Source organism: Trichechus manatus, unplaced genomic scaffold (genome assembly GCF_000243295.1).
Source record: "Trichechus manatus latirostris isolate Lorelei unplaced genomic scaffold, TriManLat1.0 scaffold00006, whole genome shotgun sequence".
NCBI lineage: Eukaryota > Metazoa > Chordata > Mammalia > Sirenia > Trichechidae > Trichechus > Trichechus manatus.
In genome coordinates, this window is record NW_004443942.1 from 19567752 (window position 1) to 19590202 (window position 22451).

Consider the following 22451-nt stretch of genomic DNA (forward strand, 5'->3'; position numbering starts at 1 on the left):
ACTTTTAATCTCTCTTCTGGAGTAAGAAGTTGTTCCTTGGCCTTTGTAATAATAACACTAATTGTGAGGCAGGGCAGGGAGAGATGGGGGTGAGGATTGGGGAGGTGAGGATGCTTCCCTTATTTCTGCCTCTATCTCTATACCACCAACTCATATTTCCTTAAGTAAATAGCCCCAGTATACTCATCCGCAAGGTGGAGTTATTGTATCTACCTGAAGTGCTGTTATAACAATTAAATTAGTTCAAGTATTTAAAGTGTGTAGCATAGTGAGTGCTGGCATATAATAATTGCATAATAAATGGTGTCAGTTATCCTCCTTGTTACCCAAATAACATGCCTTAGGATCATTTTTGATTCTTGTCACTTCTCCAATCCCCACATCTAATTAGTCTATTCTACCTATGTAATGGGGTCCTTGGGTGGCCGTAAAATGGGACTAGTACTAATAGTAGTAGTAGTGGTAGCATCATCAGAACCTGTCTAACTTCATGGGAGAGATTATGAGCAGAATCAAAATCAGCCCAAGGCTAATCCCTATGAGGTGGAAGTCAGACATACCTCCCCTCTCCAGCCTTTTTACCAGTTCTGACACCAGCCGTCCCTCCCACAGCACTCTCTACTTCTCTCCTGGGTTTGATAATCTGTTGCAACGGCCACACAGAACTCACTGACCATACCTACAATTAAGTGGTTTATTAAGGAACAGGGTACAACTGGGGATCAGGATCAGGAACTATGTAGGCAAAGTCTTCCTTCTTCAGTGCAGAACAGCTCTCTCAGCTCCTCCTGACCTTGCAGGCCTCCTCTCAGCCCCCTGAGGACAGGCTCCTCTTGGCCTACTCAGGACAGGCTCCTCTTGGCCATGCCATCTGTCACCACTGGCTCTACCACTGGGCCCCTTCCAGGCCTGTTGCTGCTGGCTCTGCTGCTGGGCCCTTTCTGGGCCTGTCACTGCCAGCTGTGCCTCTGGGCCCCTTCTGGACTTCTCACTGTATTCAATGTTACAGCCCTTGATGGTGTTACAGCTTTTAGGAGATTCCATGCCTCCTCTCTTTCTCTGCTGCTTCTTTCTGCTTTCTTCCTTCTGTTTCTTCCTGCTGCTTCTCTTCCTGTTTCTTTCTGTCAGACAAATCTCTGTGGGGCTGGATGCTTATATATGCAAATTTCTTGTCAATTTCAAGGCATGGCACTCCCCCCAAGGCCACAAACTGACCAGTCCTCTCTTGGGAGGCCACTTTATTGGCATAGTAGGATCAGCTGGACTACAACTCACCTCATTTGCATCGTCTGTTGACCAATCCGTGCAAGATGTATACCAATCACGGGTCAGCCTGCAGCCCAGGACCAGAAAAAGGTATCAAACCAAATTGTTTATAGCTTACCCAGGAAATGTCAATCAACCTGGCAAAGTAACAAACCCTCTGGGACAGAAAATTTACAGTTTAGTGGAAAAATCTCTCAAGCTGTTTTTCCAAAGAACCAAGGCAAAAGACCACATAAAGGAAATCATTTTACCACAGTAGCACAAACAGTTAAGCACTCTACTTCTAGTCAAAAAGTTGGCAGTTCAAACCCACCCAAAGGCACCTCAGAAAACAGACCTGACATCAACAACCACAACTTCTATAAAAAAGACAAGTGGTTAGTAGTACAAATTCAGGAAGCAGAAAGAATTGTTTTTGAACTCCATCTCCCACCACTCATTAGCTGTGCCTTAGACAATTTACCTAATTTGTTCTAAACCTGTTTTCTCCTCTGTAAAACAGAGATAATAGTGGTTTTTAGAATTATGTTAACTGAAATTATGTGTGTGTGTGTACACATATGTATAAAATGAATCAATAATGCAGATAAAATATGTAGCATAGTGCTTGGCATACAATAAACATTCGATAAATGTAACATGTTACTTTTCTTGTTGTTATTCTTTTCCCTTCCCATTGCCAGTTCAGCCTCTTGTTTCCTCTTACCTGGGTACTCTGTCTACAATAGTAGAAGCCTTCTAGTTCACCATTATCTCCTCAGACCCTTCTATCCATCTTCCATACTGTTGACAGATAATGTTTTTTTTTTTTGTAATTAAAAAAAAAATCCTCAAAGTTTTTCATTATCTAGCAAATAAGATGTAAATTACTTATCCTGGCCTTTAAGGACGGCCACACTTTGGCTTCACACTACCTTTCCAGGATCATATCCTAATTTGTCTATCTCACAGGGCTACTATGAGGATTAAGACAAGGAACACATCACAACAAATAACACAGTACCTGGCATATACACAAAAACCAAAAGGAAAAAAAAACTCGCCGTCAAGTCAATCCTGCCTCATAGCAACTCTATAGAACAGAGGAGAACTACCCCAGAAGGTTTCCAAATCTTGTATGAAGGGAAACTGCTGCATCTTTCTCCCGTGGAGTGGCTGGTGGGTTCCAACCACCAACCTTTCAGTTAGGCAGGTGCTTAACCACTGCGCCAGCAGGGCTCCTTCAAACAGGGGCAGATTAACCAGTAAGCAAGGTACTCACAGGCTTATATTAAGCAGAGTATGCCCAGGTTTAATTGTATTTACTTACTAATTTGTAGTGCACAGTTTCACATGAGTTTCAACAGGTGAAATTGTGCACTACAGATTAGTTAGTAAGTGTAAGTAAGCCCGTGCATACCTTGCTTATTGGGTTTTCTGTTCCTGGGACTCCATCGCATATACAGAACCCCCCAGAAGACCTACTGCCATTAAGTCAATTCTTACTCATAGCAACACTGTAGGAAAGAGCAGAACTGCCCTATAGGGTTTCCAAGGTTATGAATCTTTATGAAAACAGACTGCCACATCTTTCTCCCCTGGAGCAGCTGGTGGGTTTGAACCACTGTCCTTTCGGTTAGCAGCTGAGTGCTTAACCACTGCACCACCAGGGCTCCTTGCATATACATAAAGTTTATTAATTTCTCCCTGTTTCTCTTTTCTCCCTTTTTCTTTCCACCCTCTTGTTTTTTGAAATTCTTCAATTCTAGTCAAACTTTTTGTCTCTTTGCATGAAACATCCTGTCTTATGTGTATGCCTTTGCTAAGGGATAATTCCTTTTGTTTTTACTGATTTATTTATACAGCACAAATTTATTGATTATATCCCATGTACCGTGTACTGTGTTTGAAACTGTAGACATAAATGTTTAGGGAACTTTCCAGAGGCATATTCTAGAGAAAAAGAGCTGTATATTAAAGATACCAAGACCTCCAGACTGAAAAGTATATGAGAGCAGGGACCATGTTTATTTCAGCCTACTTTTGTATGTCCAGCTTTTAGAATATTCCCATGGACATATTAGACTCATAATTGTTTAAGAATAAAATATGAGAGAGACGGAACAACGGAAAAATGGAGAAAAGGCAGGTGACAGGTTGGCATGTTTCACAACTGCACGTTCTTCTGTATAGCTGGAGAATATATTGTAAAATTTATCTCTGAGAGTAGTGGTATATGATATTGGAAAGAAATGCAAGGGCCAAAACATGAAGATTATTTTTCATTATGCCTAGAAGTTTGAACTCTTATCCTGTAGGCTTTGGAGGGCCATTGAGGGGTTTAGATAGGGATGTCACATGCTACAGTTTTACTTGAGAAAGGATATCCTGCTGGCAGTGTAACAAGAAGAATTAGAAGTGGGATTAGAGTCATGGATATCAGTTGTGAGCCTTTTGCAATAGTGGAGCAAATAAATACGGGGACCTGAAATAAAAGCAGGGCTGGAAATATTCAGGATGGTATTTGTATGGTAAAATCAACAGGAGTTGGTAGCTGATTGGATTTGGAGATGGGAGAATAAGAAAGTCAGCTCTGAATTCTGCTCAGCCTTCAAGGCCCAGGTGAATTGTAGACTCCAATTCAGTCAACCTTGCTACCAGTTAGAAGAAATTTCTCGTCTTTGATTCCATGTAGAACTTAATGTATGCCTTCCTTATATTGCTGATTTCTGGTTACTAATATTATAGTTATTTTTGTGGAGGTCTAAATTTCCTCACCAGACTATAAGGCTCGTAACTTACTGTCTTTGTAATACCTTTATGCATTATCTATACTAGATGTTCAATAAATATACAGATTATTAATCATTTTATTTACATTTTAATTTATTTTTTAAAATAACCTCTTGAAAAAACTAGAAATTTTATTTTATCTCCTGGAAAAAATCTAGAAATTTAAGTATACGCCTGAGAAATTTTAGCATTTCCAAATGAAACAAGTCACAAACAGGTGAACTTTAAAATTCTTTTGAAAGCACTTTAATTCCAAAAATTCAAAATTAATAATTGCCAGAAAATATTCATTGCAAGAAATTTTAAAGTGAAGTAAACCATATTTCCAAATTCAGATGCTAACTCACTATTAAAAATCTTGCACAGATTGGAAATGACTAATCAACATTAGGAAAATGAAATTGCAAAATCTGCCCTAGTACTGTTTATGGCTAAAAATGTTTTCATGACCAATTTTAACAGTGTTGTTCCAGTGTGAAAATTTCAATAATTAGAACTTTGAGATTGGGAAAAACAATAAATCATTAAATTATTTAGTCTGTGCAAGATGATCTTGGGCAAATTCCTTGATTTCAATTAGTTTGCACCTTCAGACAGGAGCCTGAGCTGAGTGGTGGTGTTGTGTGCCATCAAGTCAATTCCAACTCATAGCAACCCAACAGGACAGAGAACTGAGTGTTAAAGATGATCATATTTGAGAGATATAAAAGTATTGGGCTAGGTATATTCTAGAAAGATGGAGTAGTATGTACAATAAAAGAGTTAAACTTGAATTATTTCTATGCATCCTTCTAGCTCTAACCAATCAGGAGCCTATAATTCTAAATGTTTTAATTAAAAAAAATTTTTTTTATTTCAAGATGAATTTGAAACCTAACCTGTCAAGAAGTCAGTCTTCACTAGTGCTATTACAGATAATGGACGGACATTTATACCACACAACATGTACAACGTAATTGTATTTGGGGCTTAATTCAATGTATTTATCATCATAAAGACTTAAATAGAGTGGTAGAACAGTGATTGTTTTTAACTCTGTTGAAGGCTTAAGGAGCAAAGTTCCCACATGTATCAATCTTCATATTAAGAAAAAATAAAATTTTTGAAAGAATTTATTTTATTTTATTTTTGTGTGATTATGTAATTCCAATGGGGGAGTATTATGAAGTGAAGTGGAAAGAGCACAAGATCTGGATTTCAGTATTAGCTTTTCCCTCAACTAGTTACCAGATAACCTCTCTGGGCCTTGGTCCCCTCCTAAGTAAAATGAGGGGGTGGAATAAATAGTCAATTATGTTCCTCTGAGCTCTGAAATTCTGTGTCTGTACTCTGCCCATATCTGATCCATAGCTATAGCTCAACTGTTGAAGTATGACTCATCTTGGAGGAAGTAAGTGGAACCTAATCATAGGGTTAAAATGTCATTTAGTTGTATTAGATTAAAAACAGCCAACCTAAAATAAGAGATGCCCATTTTCTTATTTCACATGTAAAGGAGGCTGATAAGCAAATAAAAACATGTCCTATGGAATTATACAGTACAATTAATTTCAGATCATTATTGATGTTCTGAAAGAGTTCTGCTCATTAATGGATCAGTTTGTAATATTGAAAATACACTGCTGCTTAAATGACTCCTAAAAGTTGGACATCATGGGGTGGATAAACACACATACATTCATTAATCCTGTAACTATTTTATGTTGTCCTGTGGTAAAAAGTCTTATATTTTGAGGACTCACATGCGTAAATGAGCATTGCATCTTCAACATAGATACCTTTGGGGGCTGAGCTCCTTGTTTCATATCACTTCACTAAATATATCTCACTTAGAAGTGAGGATGGTGAGACTTTGTCTCATGTACTTTGGACATATCATTAGGAGGGACCAGTCCCTGGAGAATGACATTGTGTTTGGTAGAGGGTCAGCAAAAAAGAGGAAGACCCTCAGTGAGATGGATTGACACAGTGGCTGCAAAATGGGTTCAAACATAGCAATGATTGTGAGGATGGGTCAGTGTTTCATTCTGTTGTACATAGGGTTGCTATGAGTCTGAACCTACTTGATGGCACCTAACAACAATAAACAACAACAGATATATATATACAGCAAATACATATACAACAAATATATATACTGATGCTACCACATTAAACTGCAGGCAATGTTAGAGGATGTAGTTATGAGTCTCCCTCCTCAAATGCTAGTTTTAGTTTTGTTTTACACCACCTTCATTTTCATTCTGAGTCCCCAATCCTCCTTTGTTGAGAAGCCATTTATCTGTGTCATTCCCTGCCCATCCAGAGGTATGCAGAGACCTGACATCTTTTAACTCACCTCATGCCATACTTGGTTTCTTCTGAGATGTCTTTTATTCTAAACTGTGAACCACTGGGACCAAAGGTCTTGCTGTGTCTGTGCCACAAACCCGTTGCTGTGGAGTTGATTCTGACTCATAGCGACCCTATAGGACAGAGTAGAACAGCCCCATAGAGTTTCCAAGGAGCGCCTGGTGGATTCAAACTGCCGACCTTTTGGTTAGCAGCCGTAGCTCTTAACCACTACACCACCAGGGTTTCCAAGGAGCATGGAAATCTCTGGTGATCCTGGAAGCCTAGTGCTTGAAGGTCCATCCTCCCTCATTTCATCATCCAGCCAGCCGCTTTGAGATTTCATCACCTGTCAGTCACTTCACTGGCACTGTAGCTTCCTGGGATTTGTTCATCTTTTCTCTCTCTCATCTACCAAATTCAGAGAAATCGCTCTCTTTTCTTAAGCACACTACCTACCCATGATAATTCGCACTCTGTCTTTCTGAAATTTGTATTTTTTTACTAAAAGGTAGAAAATGGTTGTCTTGATAGTTTTTACTTTCTGCCATGCAAAAATCTCCAAGGAACATATATCCTAAAGCTCTACATATATAGACACCTACTTGAAAGAGGAGAAAAGAAAAAGAGAGAGGATGAGTGCGTGTGCGTATTAGCACAAAACACACATGTATCAAAAGTTATCCTGCCACACAAAGAAAAACATTTAAATTCCAGTGGGGATGAGTGATCTATTAAAAAACTAAGCTTTTCTTGTATCATTATTTACAAACCATCTCTGCCATGTTTCTTATACTGTCATCTTTCTTCCTTTCTTTCCATCCCTCCCTCTCTACTTTATTCTATTTCTTTCTTAGAAACAGCTCAGAATTTAGAGTTGATGAGACCTGGCTTAGAATTGTCTTCTCCTCACTTACTGTTAATATGACCTTAAGTCACATTATTTCTCAGCACCTGAGTTTTCTCTTTTGTGAAAATGAGGATAATACCAGTTGTCCATACTCTCACAGGGCTTTTGTTAGACCAGGTAGGAAAACACTAATGCTTGGTACACCATAAAGCAGTGTGCAAATACAGACTTTATTGATTTAGCATGGAGACAGAGTGATGCAAGAAAGAACAAGAGGTTTTAGACCCAGATACACCTGGATTCAATTCCTGTCTTTGCCACTTAACTAGCTGAGTGTAACCTTAGTTTCTATATATTTAAAATACTAACAATAACACCTACTTCATAATTGCAAGGAGGAAATATGTTAATCTTTATACATTTCTGTGAGGTAAACGGGTACAGTTTATCCTCATTTCTTAGGTAAGGAAATTGAAGCTCAGAGAGTTAAAATGATTTGGCTAGGGCTGTATAGGTAGTCAAGGAGCCTGGTGGTAACAGTGATTTAGTGATCGGCTGCTAACTGAAAGGTTGGCAGTTCGAACCCACCAGCCACTCTGTGGGAGAAGGATGTGGCAGTCAGCTTCACTGAAGATTTACAGCCTTGGAAACCCTATGAGGGCAGTTCTACTTGTCCTATAGCGTCGCTGTGAGTCGGAATCGACGCAACAGCAACGTTTGTTTCTTTGTTTTGTAGGTAGTAAATGAAATAACAGAATAAACTCTCAGTATTAAATATGAGTTTGGTGTTTTTAGGCAAATTATATGAGGTGATTTCAAAGAAAGAGTTCCATATATGTTTGGAGTATCAGATACACATTTGAAATACTTATATAAATAAGATCTAGAGAAGGATTACTGTGAAACATTCAGATTTATTTGTTTTGGTGCACTTAAATTTGTTAAGCAAACAAAAATGGCTGTTCTTATTTTTTTATCAACTTGTACAAATAAGAAACTGTGGTCTTATGTCATGTTAATGACCCAGGAGAAGGGGAAAACTAATTGGCTGCCTTTTTAAACATAGCACTGGGTGCCCTGTGAGAGCTACATGTCACCGTTATATTTTATGAGCAATGTATAGTAGAATTATAAAAATGAAAGTTGATGGCTTCAATCACCTGTTAACCCAGGACATATGGTGGAGTTCACATCTAGTTTCATAAATCCCATTTGTCTCCCACTTTTTGCTTTCTGGCATTCATACTTGACTGGTAATAATAGATTTCTCCCCCCCCCGTGGAAACTTCCTTGATTGTCAGTATATCTCCAAGGGCATAATCATGATATATTAAAAAATAATCATGTAAATTATAATCATCATCTCACTCACATTTTCCAGAATATTCTTAATGATGAGTAATTTGCTTTTTAAATATTGATTGGGACTTTCCTGGTTTATGATAAGGTATTGTTGCCATAACAAGGAAGTGGTTTATAGTTTTGCATGGGAGGAGTTCTTTGTTTTCAATTATGCCAAACCCCTAGCCATTTTAAAAGTGAGGTAAGGTATGGTAGAAGATTTTTACCTACTCATAGATGCATAAAATAAGTGTACAAACTGGGAAGAGAAATTATTCTATCTTGAGATTTAAATATGTACTGCTAACAATTGTAGAATAATAAGACTTTAAGTATTGTTTAAAGGTTACTGTTTAAAATGATGAAAAATATACATACCCATGCCTTTGCTCTGACAGCAAGAAGTACAAGGTTAGGTTATACAACACCATCATGTTAAAAAGTAGTGGTTGTACATTTTTACCACATTTATATCACTCGTATGTTTGACTTCTCTCTTCTTCTCAATTTTGATCAGAATATTTCCTCCATGTTATTCCTTGAATAATGGGCTGACTTTTCTGAGAACAGGACTTCAACATGGGAGCAAGGAACAAAAAAATGAAAGCATAATTGTGCCCTGTTTCTGACCACTCTCCCTAAAAGAAGTTGTAACATTCGGAGCAGGGGACATATTGAAATCCATTACATGAATTCTCCCTTCTTCTGATATGTATATATGAACTTTTTTTTATAGGTTAAATGTTTAAATATTTTAAAAAATCTGACTAATTGTGTAGGTTATTTGTCATTGTATTCAATATTATTAGACTAATTGTTTTTATTTTCCTAACCCCAGAGAAGGTTTTGACGGGCCATAGTGAACTAACAGCCTAACTGTGAGGGGATGTGCTGAGAGTGCGTTGACTTCCAAATCAGCCATGATCAGCTAACTTGTACGCACATATGTTTTTTATGGCCCAGGTCTGGTTTCTTGCACAACTGTAACCTGACTGTTCTGCTTGGAATTGGCCAGATAGCCAAGAAATAGATTCAGATTCAGTTAATTTTATTGTGTATCTGGAATGAGCCAGACATTTAAAGACGCGCACTCAAGTACCTCATATTGTTGTCCTGTCAGAATTATTACTGGATGTTTTTCTCTTAGAAGTATCTTGGTTTAGATGAGAAATTATATATCACTTTACCAGTTAGGTAGGTGGTGGTGATATCTTCTTTTTTTCTTTTTCTTTATAAACACTGGAGACTCTAAAGATAATGGAATTTTAAGTTAGTTTCCCAAAGACAGACAGCTAGTTAGTGTCAAAACCAGAACCTACCCCAGATGTTTTGACTTAAAAAGCCTTGGGGGCTTTTTCCAGGTCAGATCTTCATGGTTTTTAAGATAAGTCCTGTGACTATCGTTAGGTGTTCTATCTCTTTTAATGTTTTTAAATGTCTTTACTTTCCATATTAAGCATTTAGAGATATTGAGATAAAGTGAGCTACACTAATTGTCAGCCATCTCCAGATGATGATAAATCATTGGAAATGTCATTTCCAGCCAAGTGCTGGAAAGCATTAAAAATCTAGCAGCACAATATTGTGGTCATGCTGACCTTACGGAGGAAACTTTCAGTTTGTCTTGAGTTGGCCGTCTAATGCTGAGAATAATCATTTTACTCATACTCTGACCAGTTATGTTGGACTGATCACTCGTAATTGAGCCAGAGCTCATGCATAACAAGTTGAGCTCTAAGAAAAAGATTTTAATTGTTTTTCTGTTTGCTGTCTACGCTGAAAATTATTATGTGATTCTAGAAATTAAGGTATTTGGCAGGAATAGGTTCTGTTCATGTTAATTGGTAATTTTCTTTTCCTCTGTTGGCTAGATTTTTCTAGATATGACATTTGGTTCAGGAGGACACACAAGAGCCATTCTACACAAGGAATCAGATATTACTCTGTATGCTGTAGACAGAGACCCTACCGCTTATGCAATAGCTGAACAGCTTTCAGAATCATATCCGTAAGTAATACTTTTATATATTTATTTAATTTTAGTTCTGAATTTTACAGAGCTTGGTTTACCACCTTGAAATTTTGTTCTCCCTCATATGATGTTGTGCCTCACTCTACTGTATATTTTCCCCTTTTTCTCCATAAGAATTAAGGTAAATGGTGGTTTTAGTGACACTTTAATATTACTGCATTCATCCTTTCTGAATCCATAAGCATAAGTTAAGAATGACTTCTGGCTACAACACTGAAGATATGTTGAAACTCATCCATGGATAATATTTTGACAAATAACCTATAATTACAAAATAATTTTTAAAGAATTTCATGAGTTATAGTTTTAAGAATTTAGTAGAATAAATATGTGCAAATTCTGCAGGAGTTACGTACATCAAAATAATAAATTTGTTTTCTCTAAATTCTTTCTGAAATTCACAAGTAAAGTTGGAGTGATCTATCTCTCTGTCAGTCAGAATTGGTCAGAATTAGTGAGCTTTCAGTGTAGAACTTTTAAAAATATAAAATATTGTCTTAATGAGTGGTGAAAATACCTGTTTAAAGAAAATTAAGGAGTTAAATCTATATGTTGTATTGTTTGAAAGCCATCATTCTAAAAAAGAAAATTATCTCGGAGCTAAGATGGCCATATCCAAATATGTGAAAGGGATATTTTCTGGGATAGGGAATTCTCTCATGCTAGAGAGCTGGAATTAAGAAAATACATGGAAGTTTCAGAGGTTAATTTTTCTCAGTGTTAACTAGAGTTTTTACTAGTTTAGCTGTCCAGTGATGAAATGGTCTCTTTGGTGAAGTACCAAAAGTATGACCATGTAAAAGTTCAGTCAGAGACTAGGGGTAAAAAATGGAATTAATAATCTAGAATAGTCTTTTTCAACCTCTTTCAAGTCTCAGACTCTTTGCAAATTGAATGAATGTGACTGACTTTTCCAATAAGAATGTAAATAAATATACATAGACTATTCTTTGCAAGATTAAGGAGTTTATAGAATCCCTGAAACCCACTATATGACCCCAGGGTATTTCTTTTATTCTAAGAATAAAATGAGGTTGTGGTTTAACAACAAGGTACTTTTTTTTTTTTTAATGAAACAATTTTTTTAATCATTCTCTCTCATTCTGAAATGTAACTTTAACTTGTATGTACCTTTTTAAGAGGATTTTGTACTAGGGCGTTCACGTTTGTTAAATGTCTTATGAATTCACTTCTGACCTGAAATTTCCTAAAGTATTCTTACCTTATCAGTTGCCGTCAAGTCGACTCCAACTCATGGCGACCCCATGTATGTCGGAGTAGAACTGTGCTCCATAAGATTTTCAGTGGCTTATTTTTTGGAAGTATATTGCCGGGCCTTTCTTTCTATTATGTCTTAGTCTGGCCGCTCTGACGAAATATGTCTACCATGGGTGACACTGCTGGTATGTGGAATACCAGTAGCATAGTTTCCAGTCCCATAGCAACACACAAGCCACCACAGTATGACAAACTGACAGATGGGTGGTGGTAAAAAAAACGAAAAAACAGACTTATAAATTTAATAAGATGATTTAATAATAATAAATTGATTGGTTAAACACTAAAAAAAAAAAAAAACTACTCGAGTAATAAGTACCTAGAGAGGGCAATTGGGGAAAAAATTCCATTTACAAAAGCACCTAAATCTATATAAAGTATTTAGGAATAAATTTAACAACGAATTTTTAGTTTCCAAATAAAAAAAACAAAAAACATAGAACTCTATAGTTTTATTGAAGAATATAAACTTGCCTTCCCAGATATCATACCATACTATAAAATCACTGTAATAATATCAGTATGATATTGTCATAAGAATAGACACAGAGGTTAGTGAAAGAGAGAATCCAGAAATAGATTCCACTATATAAAAGAATTGAGTAGAAGATATTATTTTACTTCATTTTTTTTGTGCTTTAGGTGAAAGTTTACAGCTCAAGTTAATTTCTCATTCATTCAAAAATTTATAAATATATTGATTTGTGACATTGGTTGCAATACCCACAATGTGACAGCACACTTCCCTTTCCACCCCAGGTTCCTTGTGTCCGTTCTTCCAGTTCCTATCCCTTCCTGCCTTCTTGTCCTGCTTTTGAACAGCAGTTGCGCATTGGATCTCGTATATTTGATTGAACTAAGAAACACGTTCCTCACATGTGTTATTTTTGTTTTACAGGTCTGTCTAATCTTAGTCTGAAAAGTGGGCTACTGGAATGGTTTCAGTTCTAGGTTAGCAGAGGGTCCAGTGGCCATGGTTTTGGGGATTTCCCTCAGTCTCCATCAGACCAGTAAATCTGATATTTTTCGTGAATTTGAATTCTGTTCTACCATTTTCTCCCACTCTGTCTGGGACTCTCTGTTGTGATCCCTTTTGGAACGGTTGTGATGACAGCTGGGCACCATCTAGTTCTTCTAGTCTCAGGCTGATGGAGTCTATGATTCATGTGGTCCTTTAGTCCTTTGGGCTAATATTTTCCTGTGTCTTTGGTTTTAGAAGAAAAAGCTGTTTTAACTCATTGAGAAAATAATGCATTATTAAATAGATTACGTTGGTATGACTGTCATGAAGAAAATAAAATAGACCCCTATTTTAAATCATATTAAAAAATAGCTTCCAGATAGAGTAAAAAATTGCAAGTAAAATTTCTATAAGAAAATTAAAGAGATTACATCTACAAAATAGGAGCAGGTAAACTTCTGTAATCAAGACTCCAAACCATAACCTTATAAACTTCAGACATACTTGATAGATCATTTAAAAAATTAAATATTGGAAAATATGACAGAGTTTCCAATCAGCTAATTTCAAGAAGAAATGTTAGTGGTACAGAGGATGAAAAAGGATTAGTATCTACCGTATAGGAAGAGTTTTTACAAAATTGATAGGAAGGCTATAAAATACAATTTGTAAAACAGCCAAAATATAAAGAGGTCATTCATTCACAGAAGATTAAGCTTGAAAGATATTCCATCTCAATAGCAGTCAGGAAAATGAAATTAAAATAATAATGGTATAGTACTATACACTTGAACTGGAAAAAGCCTAACAGTTTTTGCTTTTGGGGATATAAGGAAAAGGATACTGTCATTCACTTTTAGTGGACATCTTTTAATATTAAAAAATACATAATCTGCTTAGAATCTATTCCATCTAAATAAAATAATCCATATGTAAGGAAACATTTGTAATGTATTTACTGCATCATCAATACTAGTAGCAGAAAGCTAGAAATAAAGTGAATGTCCATCACTAAGAGAATGGTTAAATACAATATGTAGCTTTAAATAGTGAGTACATTGAGGTCATTGACTTGGAGTGAGATCCAGGAGCCAGTGATGAAAAAAATCAAGGTGCAGTGAAGTATGTATGATACGATCCCGTTTTTGTAAAGCAGAATCCCTCTAGAACCGTATTTAAATTTTACTACACACTTTGTACATGCATTGTTTCTATACATAATCATGAAGACAGTGAGAAAATAGGGGTTAATGATAAGGAGAAGTGAAGGGAATGAGGTAAAAAAAAAAAAAAGAGAGGAGCAAAGACTATATGATCACTTCTCGCTCTCTTTAATATGTATGTATTAAATGCAAAGTTGTGCTATATATTATTCATGAATACATACATATTTAGTAATAGTATAAAAATGTGCCCGAGAGAGAAAAGTATAAATTCAGGCTGGGGTTATTTCTTAGGATAATGGATGGTTGGTTGGATGGATGGATAGACAGATTAGATAGATTGTCTTCTTAGAAATAGATCTATAATTACAACTTGTACTAATGTAAACTATAAAGGAAACATTTCATCATTTTAATGTGAACTTCTTTTGAGGAAATATAGTAATTTACATCTCTTTATTTATTTATTTTGCTGTTATCAAAGAAGAGGAGTTCACACTCATAAAAAATCCCATGTTCTTTAGTCAGTCATACTAAGTCAGAAATAGAAACTAACATTTTCACAGAAAACTGAGAAATTCATAGGAAGGCTGAATTTTAGGCTAACCCATTTTAGTTCTTTCACAATAGATGACATGTCAGTTGTTTGAAAACTGAACTTTTCCTCATTGTCTCTGAAGACTGTACAAGAGGAAACACATTTAAATTGGAGCAATGGGGTGCTGGTTGACTTACCATAGTGGAAGACGGATCTTAGAATAAAACTTTTTTAAAAAAATGTTTTTCCTCCCCTGAATTTAGGAGTGGTATATGCCCTTTATACTGAATTTGGAGAATATAGTCATATATACAGAAGAAAAAAAAATCATAATTGATTATTTGACAGTAATTTTAAAAATTATAAAAATGTGATAAGCTGTTATTCTCAAATGTTTATAAAGGTAGATATGCTTATTGGGATAAATTTATAATATATGGAAAAATTAAAGAAAAATATTAAACTCACTCATAATTCCACCATCTTAGATAATCAGTGTTAATGATTTTGTGTATTTTATTCCATCTTTTTGTCAATATTTCATCGTATTATATATACTATTTTTTTTTTTGCTTGTTTGTACTTTCTTAGATACTTTTGCTTTTTATACATTTATTTTAACGTACCAGAATTTTAGAAAATCTTGGTCAAGTTTAAAATATCATTTTGATCTGTTGCATTAAATACATAATTAATTTAGAAAGAATTGACATTTTATTCTGCATCCTCATTTATTCCAGTATTTTGTGTTTCTCAGTGAAAATGTTTATAATTAAAATTATAAAATGTGTAAAAGTATCAAAAAGAAAATTAAAATCATTCATAATCTTACCACCAGTTTTAACAATTTGTTATGTTTTCTTCTAATCCCTTTGGTTATATCTATATATGCATTCTTATACACATATGAAGCCTTGGTGGCACAGTGGTTAAGAACTTGGCTGCTAACCAAAAGGTCAGCAGTTTGAATCTACTAGCCATTCCTTGGAAATCCTATGGATCAGTTCTACTCTGTCCTACAGGGTCGCTATGAGTTAGAATCTACTTGACGGCAACGTTTTTTTTCTTATACACATATATTTTACAAAATTTATTCTATTATATGTTGTAAACACACTCATATTTCATTAAATTATCTTAAAATACATAATTTTATTAGTTGTAGAGTATTTCTATCACGTATTGTTGTTAAGTGTCATCGAGTTGGTTCAACTCATAGCAACCCTATGTACAAGAGAACAAAACACTGTCCCGTCCTGCACCATCCTCACAATCATTGTTATGTTTGAGCCCATTGTTGAAGCCACTGTGTCAGTCCATCTCTTCCTCTTTTTTGCTGACTCTCTCCTTTACCAACTATGATGTCATTCTCCAGAGAGTGATTCCTTCTGATAACATATCTAAAGTATGTGAGATGAAGTCTCGCCATCCTTACTAACAAGGGAGCATTCTGGCTGTACTTCTTCCAAGACAGCTTTGCTCGGTCTTCTGGCAGTTCGGTGATATATTCAATATTCTGCACCAACGCTGTAATTCAGATTCTTCTTCGGTATTCCTTATTCATTGTCCAGCTTTTACATGCATATGAAGCAATTGCAAATACCATGGCTTGAATCAGGTGCACCTTAGTGACATCTTTGCTTTTGAACACTTTAAAGAAGTCTTTTGCAGCAGATCTGCCCAATGCAATACATCATTTGATTTTTTTTTAAATAAAAAAAATTGTTTTATAGTGCTTTAGATAAAGGTTTACATAACAAATAGTTTCTCATTAAATAGTACACATATTGTTTTATGACATTAGTTAACAACCCCATGACATGTCAACACTCTCCCTTCTCCACCTTGGAGGACCTTTTTATTTTTGGTGAAAATATACATAGCTGAAGATACACCATTTCAAAAATTTCTACATGTACAATTCAGTGACATCAGTTACATTCTTCCAGTTGGGCTGCTATTCTTACTATCCCATTGTTTTGATTTCTTGACTGCTGCTTCCGTGGACGTTGATGATGGACCCAAGTAAATGAAATCCTTGACAATGTCAATATTTTCTCCATTAATTATGGTGTCGCTTATTGGTCCAGCTGTGAGAATTTTTGTTTTCTTCATGTTGAGGTGTAATCCATCATGTAGTTAGAACTTAATTCATTAGAACTATAATTCTTATATAGTATTATCCATAGCTATATTTTAAGTATTTTAAATCTTACTATGTGATATTATTTTAGACAAATAAACAACCAATACAAGATATATTTAGTATAAGCAAATCTGAGTATCTTTTCTGAGAAAAGGGTAATTAAATCAGGATGGGCTTGTTCTTCCTCTGTTATCTTGTTTTATATATTCTATTATTAAGCTTTATTGAAATTTTCTTTAACTTTTAAAATTTCTTACATTTATTGTGCATATATATATATATGTTTAATTTTCAGTGATTTTGATGACAGACTTTTTTAAAATTTACTACAAAATTTAATTTACTACACTGACTTTAGGATTTTTTTTAAAGTATTTCAGCATTTTTTATTGTTAAGTGTACAGAATGAAACAATATTTATTGACTGTCCACGTCTATTTAAGGTGAGAACTTAATACTCATTTATTTTTATTTTCAAACCACTTTCATAAATATTATCTTGGATTTTACACGTTAATATCATCTCATGATAATTATTAATTAGCACATGCATTGTTTGTCAATCATATATAAGATATTTTACTTAGACCCATTTCAGTGAACACAACTAGCCCTTTTATAATATGTTAAGCCCCTATTTTGAGTTTTTTATGTGGACTCATATCTAAATTGATTACATCTTTAAGTATTTTTATGTAAGTATGGAAAAGGGAAATAGCTGAGCCTTTTTCTACTTGATGCTGTGTTATTCATGTCTTCTCACAACAACTTGATTTAATATGGAATTTTGGGAATTTCATAAATATCACTTTTTTTTTCCTTCTAGAATGTAGTATTGTGGAGTAGTCTGAACTGAACCCAGTTTGCTTTTTCCCTTCCTAGGTAATCTGTTTCCTAGCCCCACCCTCAGGCTGAAGGTTTATTGGGTTTTTTTTCTTTTTCCCCCTTTGGTGAGTATTTTCTATTCATAAATTCCGCTAAGAAATATCACCGATTGGTCTCTTTTTAGTAATTTTCTATGTACTCTGTGAACAATTTTTGAGTCAGGTCTTTCCTCTACAAAGAAAAGGTTTTGTTTCAATCACACACACACACACACACACACACACACACACTTTTTTTTTTTTTTCTGTTTTCTAACCTGGGAGCACTTATTATCTGTTGATTGGATTCATATTATCTGTCCTGACATCTTATTTCCTCTTTTAGTGTTTTCAGCTATTTTCATTTTATCTCGGTATTCTGGGAAATCTCTTCAAGGTTTTTTTTTTATATTACAAATTTCATTTTTCTGCAGTGTTGATTATGGTTTTTCTAGTGCCACTGGTTCAGATTTTAATTCATGTATTGGAATTTATCTTTTCTAGTAATTTTTTCTTATTTAATTTGTTGACCTACTCTTTTCTACCAATTTATTTTTATTTCCTTTTGTTCTCTTATCTCATTTTTATGTTCTATTTCACAGTCAGTAGAATATACATCAATTCATATCTTTTTGAAATTTGTAGAATCCAAGTATATCCCTTCTAAACTTTTCTCTTTTTTGTAATAAACCTTTTCAAAAGTATGCTTTTCCTTTATATCTTGAGAACAGAGTTCTCCATGTTTTCTCCTCTAAAATCTTTTCATAGGCTCTATCTTGGTTGTGTGTTTATGTGTATAGTTTTTACTATTTAGATACATTCTACTTTGACCTGCACATTGTTCACTCATGTGGGCCTGGAATCTTCCCTTCAGATTTTAAGCTAGAGCATTACTTGAGTATTTTGGAGTCATTTGTCTAGTATCTGCCAAAAGGAGGAGGCTTCCCCTATATTTTTATTCTTGTTGGAGAATGCAGTTCATAAAAACTACTAGTTCCATAGTGTATTACTTTTTTGGCCTTTCCAGCCTATGCAGTCTAGGGAGAGTCTTCACACTCAGGGTGTATTTTGACAGCACCTATCCATTTCTGCCCTTGATGTCATTGCATTATATGAATTGTAATCCCTAAGTGGCTAAATTGGCTAATCCCTAAGGGAGATACTGCGTGGTTTAAAGTCAGGAAAGATGTGTGTCACGGTTGTATCCTTTCACCATACTTATTAAATCTGTATCCTGAGCAAATAATCTGAGAAGCTGGACTATATGAAGAAGAACACAGCATCAGAATTGGAGGAAGACTCATTAACAGCCTGAGATATGCAGATGACGCAGCCTTGCTGACTGAAAGTGAAGAGGACTTGAAGCACTTACTGACTGAAAACCAAAGACCACAGCCTTCACTATGGATTACAGCTCAACATAAAGAAAACAAAAATCCTCACAACTGGACCAGTAAATAACATCATGATAAATGGAAAAAATATTGAAGTTAGCAAGGATTTCCTTTTACTTGGATCCACAGTCAATGGTCATGGCAACACCAGTCAAAAAATCAGACGATGGATTGCATTGGACAAATCTGCTTCAAGAAGTCTCTTTAAAGTGTTAAAAAGTAAAGATAATCACTCTAAGGACTAAGGTGCTTCAGGCCCTAGCCATGGTGTTTTCAATCATCTCATATGCATGTGAAAGCTGGGTAATGAATAAGGAAGACCAAAGAAGAATTGATGCCTTTGAATTATGGTGCTGGCAAAGAATATCAAACATACCATAGACTGCCAGAAGAATGAACAAATCTGTCTTGGAAGAAGTACAACTAGAATGCTCATTAGAATTAAGGATGACGAGATTTTGTCTCACAACTTTGGACACGTTATCAAGAGGGACCAGTCCCTGGAGAAGGTATCAAGAGGGACCAGTCCCTGGAGAAGGACATCATGCTTGGTAAGGTAGAGGGTCAGCAAAAAAGAGAAAGACCCTCAACGAGATGGATTGACACAGTGGCTGCAACAGTGGGCTCAAACATAGCAATGATTTGAGAAGATGGCGCAGGACTGGGCAGTGTTTCATTCTGTTGTACATAGGGTCGCTATGAGTTGGAACTGACTTGATGGCACCTAATAAGAACAACAAGGGATATAGTACTAAATGTATTGGTGTCTGAGTATGAAGAGCTGATGGAATAAAATGGCCCTAGCAGCCTTAGAGTATTCCTATCCACAGGGTTTAAAGAATTCCTTCAGGCACTCTCTGTGTCTCTGAGGCAATTTGTGTGATTGGAACTTTAACTTTTTTATTAGCTGGCTCTACTGCCTTGAATCAGGGTGCAGTCTCACATTTAGTTAGAAGATTTTTTTTTTTCCTGAAATCTGGCACAGCATTGAGGAACATGTAGTTATTGGTACTGTTTAAACTTCCATTTGTTGTTATTGTTTATTGTTTGTTTGCAGAAAAGAAAAATGGACATTATTAGCTGGATTCCATCTTTTCTATTAAAGTTTGCTCTTCGAGCATTTACTTGGAGAGCTAAAAGTGTATTTACCCAGATGATATAATCTATTCTAAGTTACCCTTATGATATGATCTATTCTTGCCTTCTCTTCCTTTTAAGCTGCTAGTTCTTATTTTTGGTCAAATTCACACAGGAAACAAGGAGAGAGGCAAGTCTGGAACTCATGGCTTCAGGCTTGTTGCTTGTGTTCTTTCTACCACATTACAATATTATACTAGAAGCAAGTTAATCACGTTCTCTACCAGAGCCAGGACTCAAACCTAGGTATTTTGACTCCAGGGCCAGTGTAGAAGTTATGTAAAAGAATAAACTATCATAAACAGACCTATCTACCTAAAATTTAGACTGCCAGTATAAGATATGAGACACAGCTGCTAGTAATCTTACTAACCATAGGAGGTCAGTTCTGCTATGCATCATCAAAGTGAAAGAATTTTCATAACTATAAACAAGTATGAAAAAAAGAGAACTTGGAAAAATTAACTGGACTATTTCGAACTATTGATGATGGTCTGTCACCTTTTCACTATTTTTGGTAACATGAACATTACTAAAACAAGATGTTATACTTTGCACCATTGACTATTATTAAATATAACCTTTGCCCAAGGGATATCAGCCTCCTTTTTTTGAGGGAGTGAAAGTGCTTGACTCTATGGTTTACTAAATATTTACTTCCAAGGCTTGAGAAAGATGCATTAATTCTATAAATACATATTGTTTCCAGGCAATGTGCTAGTTCTTAGGGTTCCAGAGGTGTTAAGACAAAAAGTTCATGTCTTCACAGAGCTTACGTGTAAAGAGAAAATAGATAAGAAACAGATAATTTCACAATTAATTATTTAATTGCAATTGTAATCATGGCTAAGAATGAGTACTGTGTGTTCTAAGAGCAATATGGCATTGGGAGTCAATCTACTCTGGAACATCAGGACTTAAAGGATGAGTGACTGTTAGCTAGGTGAAGGAGGGGCAGATGATGAAGCCAGAGAACATTTGCAGTAGTGGGAACAAGATAACAAAGGTCTTTAACAGGAAAGGAAATGGCATATTGGAGGAACTGTAAAACGAGCAGTGTGAATGGATGATAAAGAGGGAGAGGAGGAGTGTCTAGAGAGGTAAGCTAGAGCATGAGCATACAGAATCTTGTTGAGAATTTTGGACTTTATCCTTAGAACAATGGGAAACCACCAAAGTGTACAATGAATTGGCATGATAATTTTTGCATTTTTAAAAGATTATCCTAACTGCTGTATGAAGAATGGGTAGGAAGAGGGCAAAATTGGGAAGGATTCATTGAGACTAGGTTTTAGGCTATGAAAGCTGGTGGTAGCTGGGCCTGGAAGAGAGATTTTTCTTCTGATCATTCTCTTAGAAGTTCTACTTTGCTATAATAGTCTCTGGCTTCCAATTGTAATGGGATTCTAAACGGTTAAAACAGTTCTTTCCAAGGTAAAATTGTATTCTGTGTTTATCAGTGAAATTGAAGCTAATATTGTAAATCTGAATTTTGAAAGACCCTTTAAGAATTCCCACTGGCCTCTTCTGTCTTGCCAATATAAAGAAGACAAGGAGTGACTAAGACCAATCCTGCCATGTTCCTTTGTGCTACAGAGTGTTTACATTCTTCCTGACCACTGTTAGTCATTCCTCCAGAATATGTTCCACCTCTTGTTTTCCCTCTCTGGGTGAATGGCACCACCAGTCATTAGGTGAATAAGCCCCTATCATGCATCACGCACTAGTCTTACTTTACCATTTCCTTACCTTCACTCTTTGTGTGTGATCAGCAATAAGTATCTTTCAGTTTTGCCTCAAGAGGTCTTAGCAACTTTAATTGTGCTTTAGGTAAAAGTTGCCAGCTCAAGTTAACTTCTCATTCAAAAATTTATACACATATTGTTTTGCTTCATTGGTTGCTATCCCAACAATGTGGCAGTACGCTCCCTCTTTCCACCCCGGGTTCCCTGTGCCCATTTCATCCAGTTGTTGTCCCTTCCGCCTTCTTGTCTTGCTTTTGGAGAGGAGTTGCCCATTTGGTCTTGTATATTTGTTTGAACTAAGAAGCACGTTCATCACATGTGTTATTTTTGTTTTATAAGCCTATGTAATCTTTGTCTGAAAAGTGGGCTTTGGGAATAGTTTCAGTTCTGGGTTAGCAGAGTGACTGGGGCCACTGTTTCAGGGGTTTCCTCCAGTCTCTGTCAGACCAGTAAGTCTAGTCTTTTTTCATGAACTTGAATTCTGTTCTGTTTCTCTCCTGCTCTGTCCAGGACTCTGTTGTGATCCCTGTCAGAGCTGTCACTGGTAGCTACTTTCTTTTGAATTGCTGCTCTGCCATTTACTCACTATAGATAAGTAGTAAGTTACTTAACCTATCTGTTCCTTAGTTTCCTC

General features: G+C 35.7%; 1 protein-coding gene across 5 annotated transcripts in view; it reads left to right on the top strand.

Moving 5' to 3' along the window:
• METTL15 (methyltransferase 15, mitochondrial 12S rRNA N4-cytidine) overlaps window positions 1–22451 on the top strand; it is a 276524-nt gene that overhangs the window by 112941 nt on the left and 141132 nt on the right. For all 5 annotated transcript variants that reach the window (XM_023737910.1, XM_023737901.1, XM_023737920.1 and 2 more), the window contains exon 3: window positions 10432–10568. In XM_023737910.1, the coding sequence (XP_023593678.1) occupies window positions 10432–10568 (137 nt within the window). The remainder of the gene's footprint in view (window positions 1–10431; window positions 10569–22451) is intronic.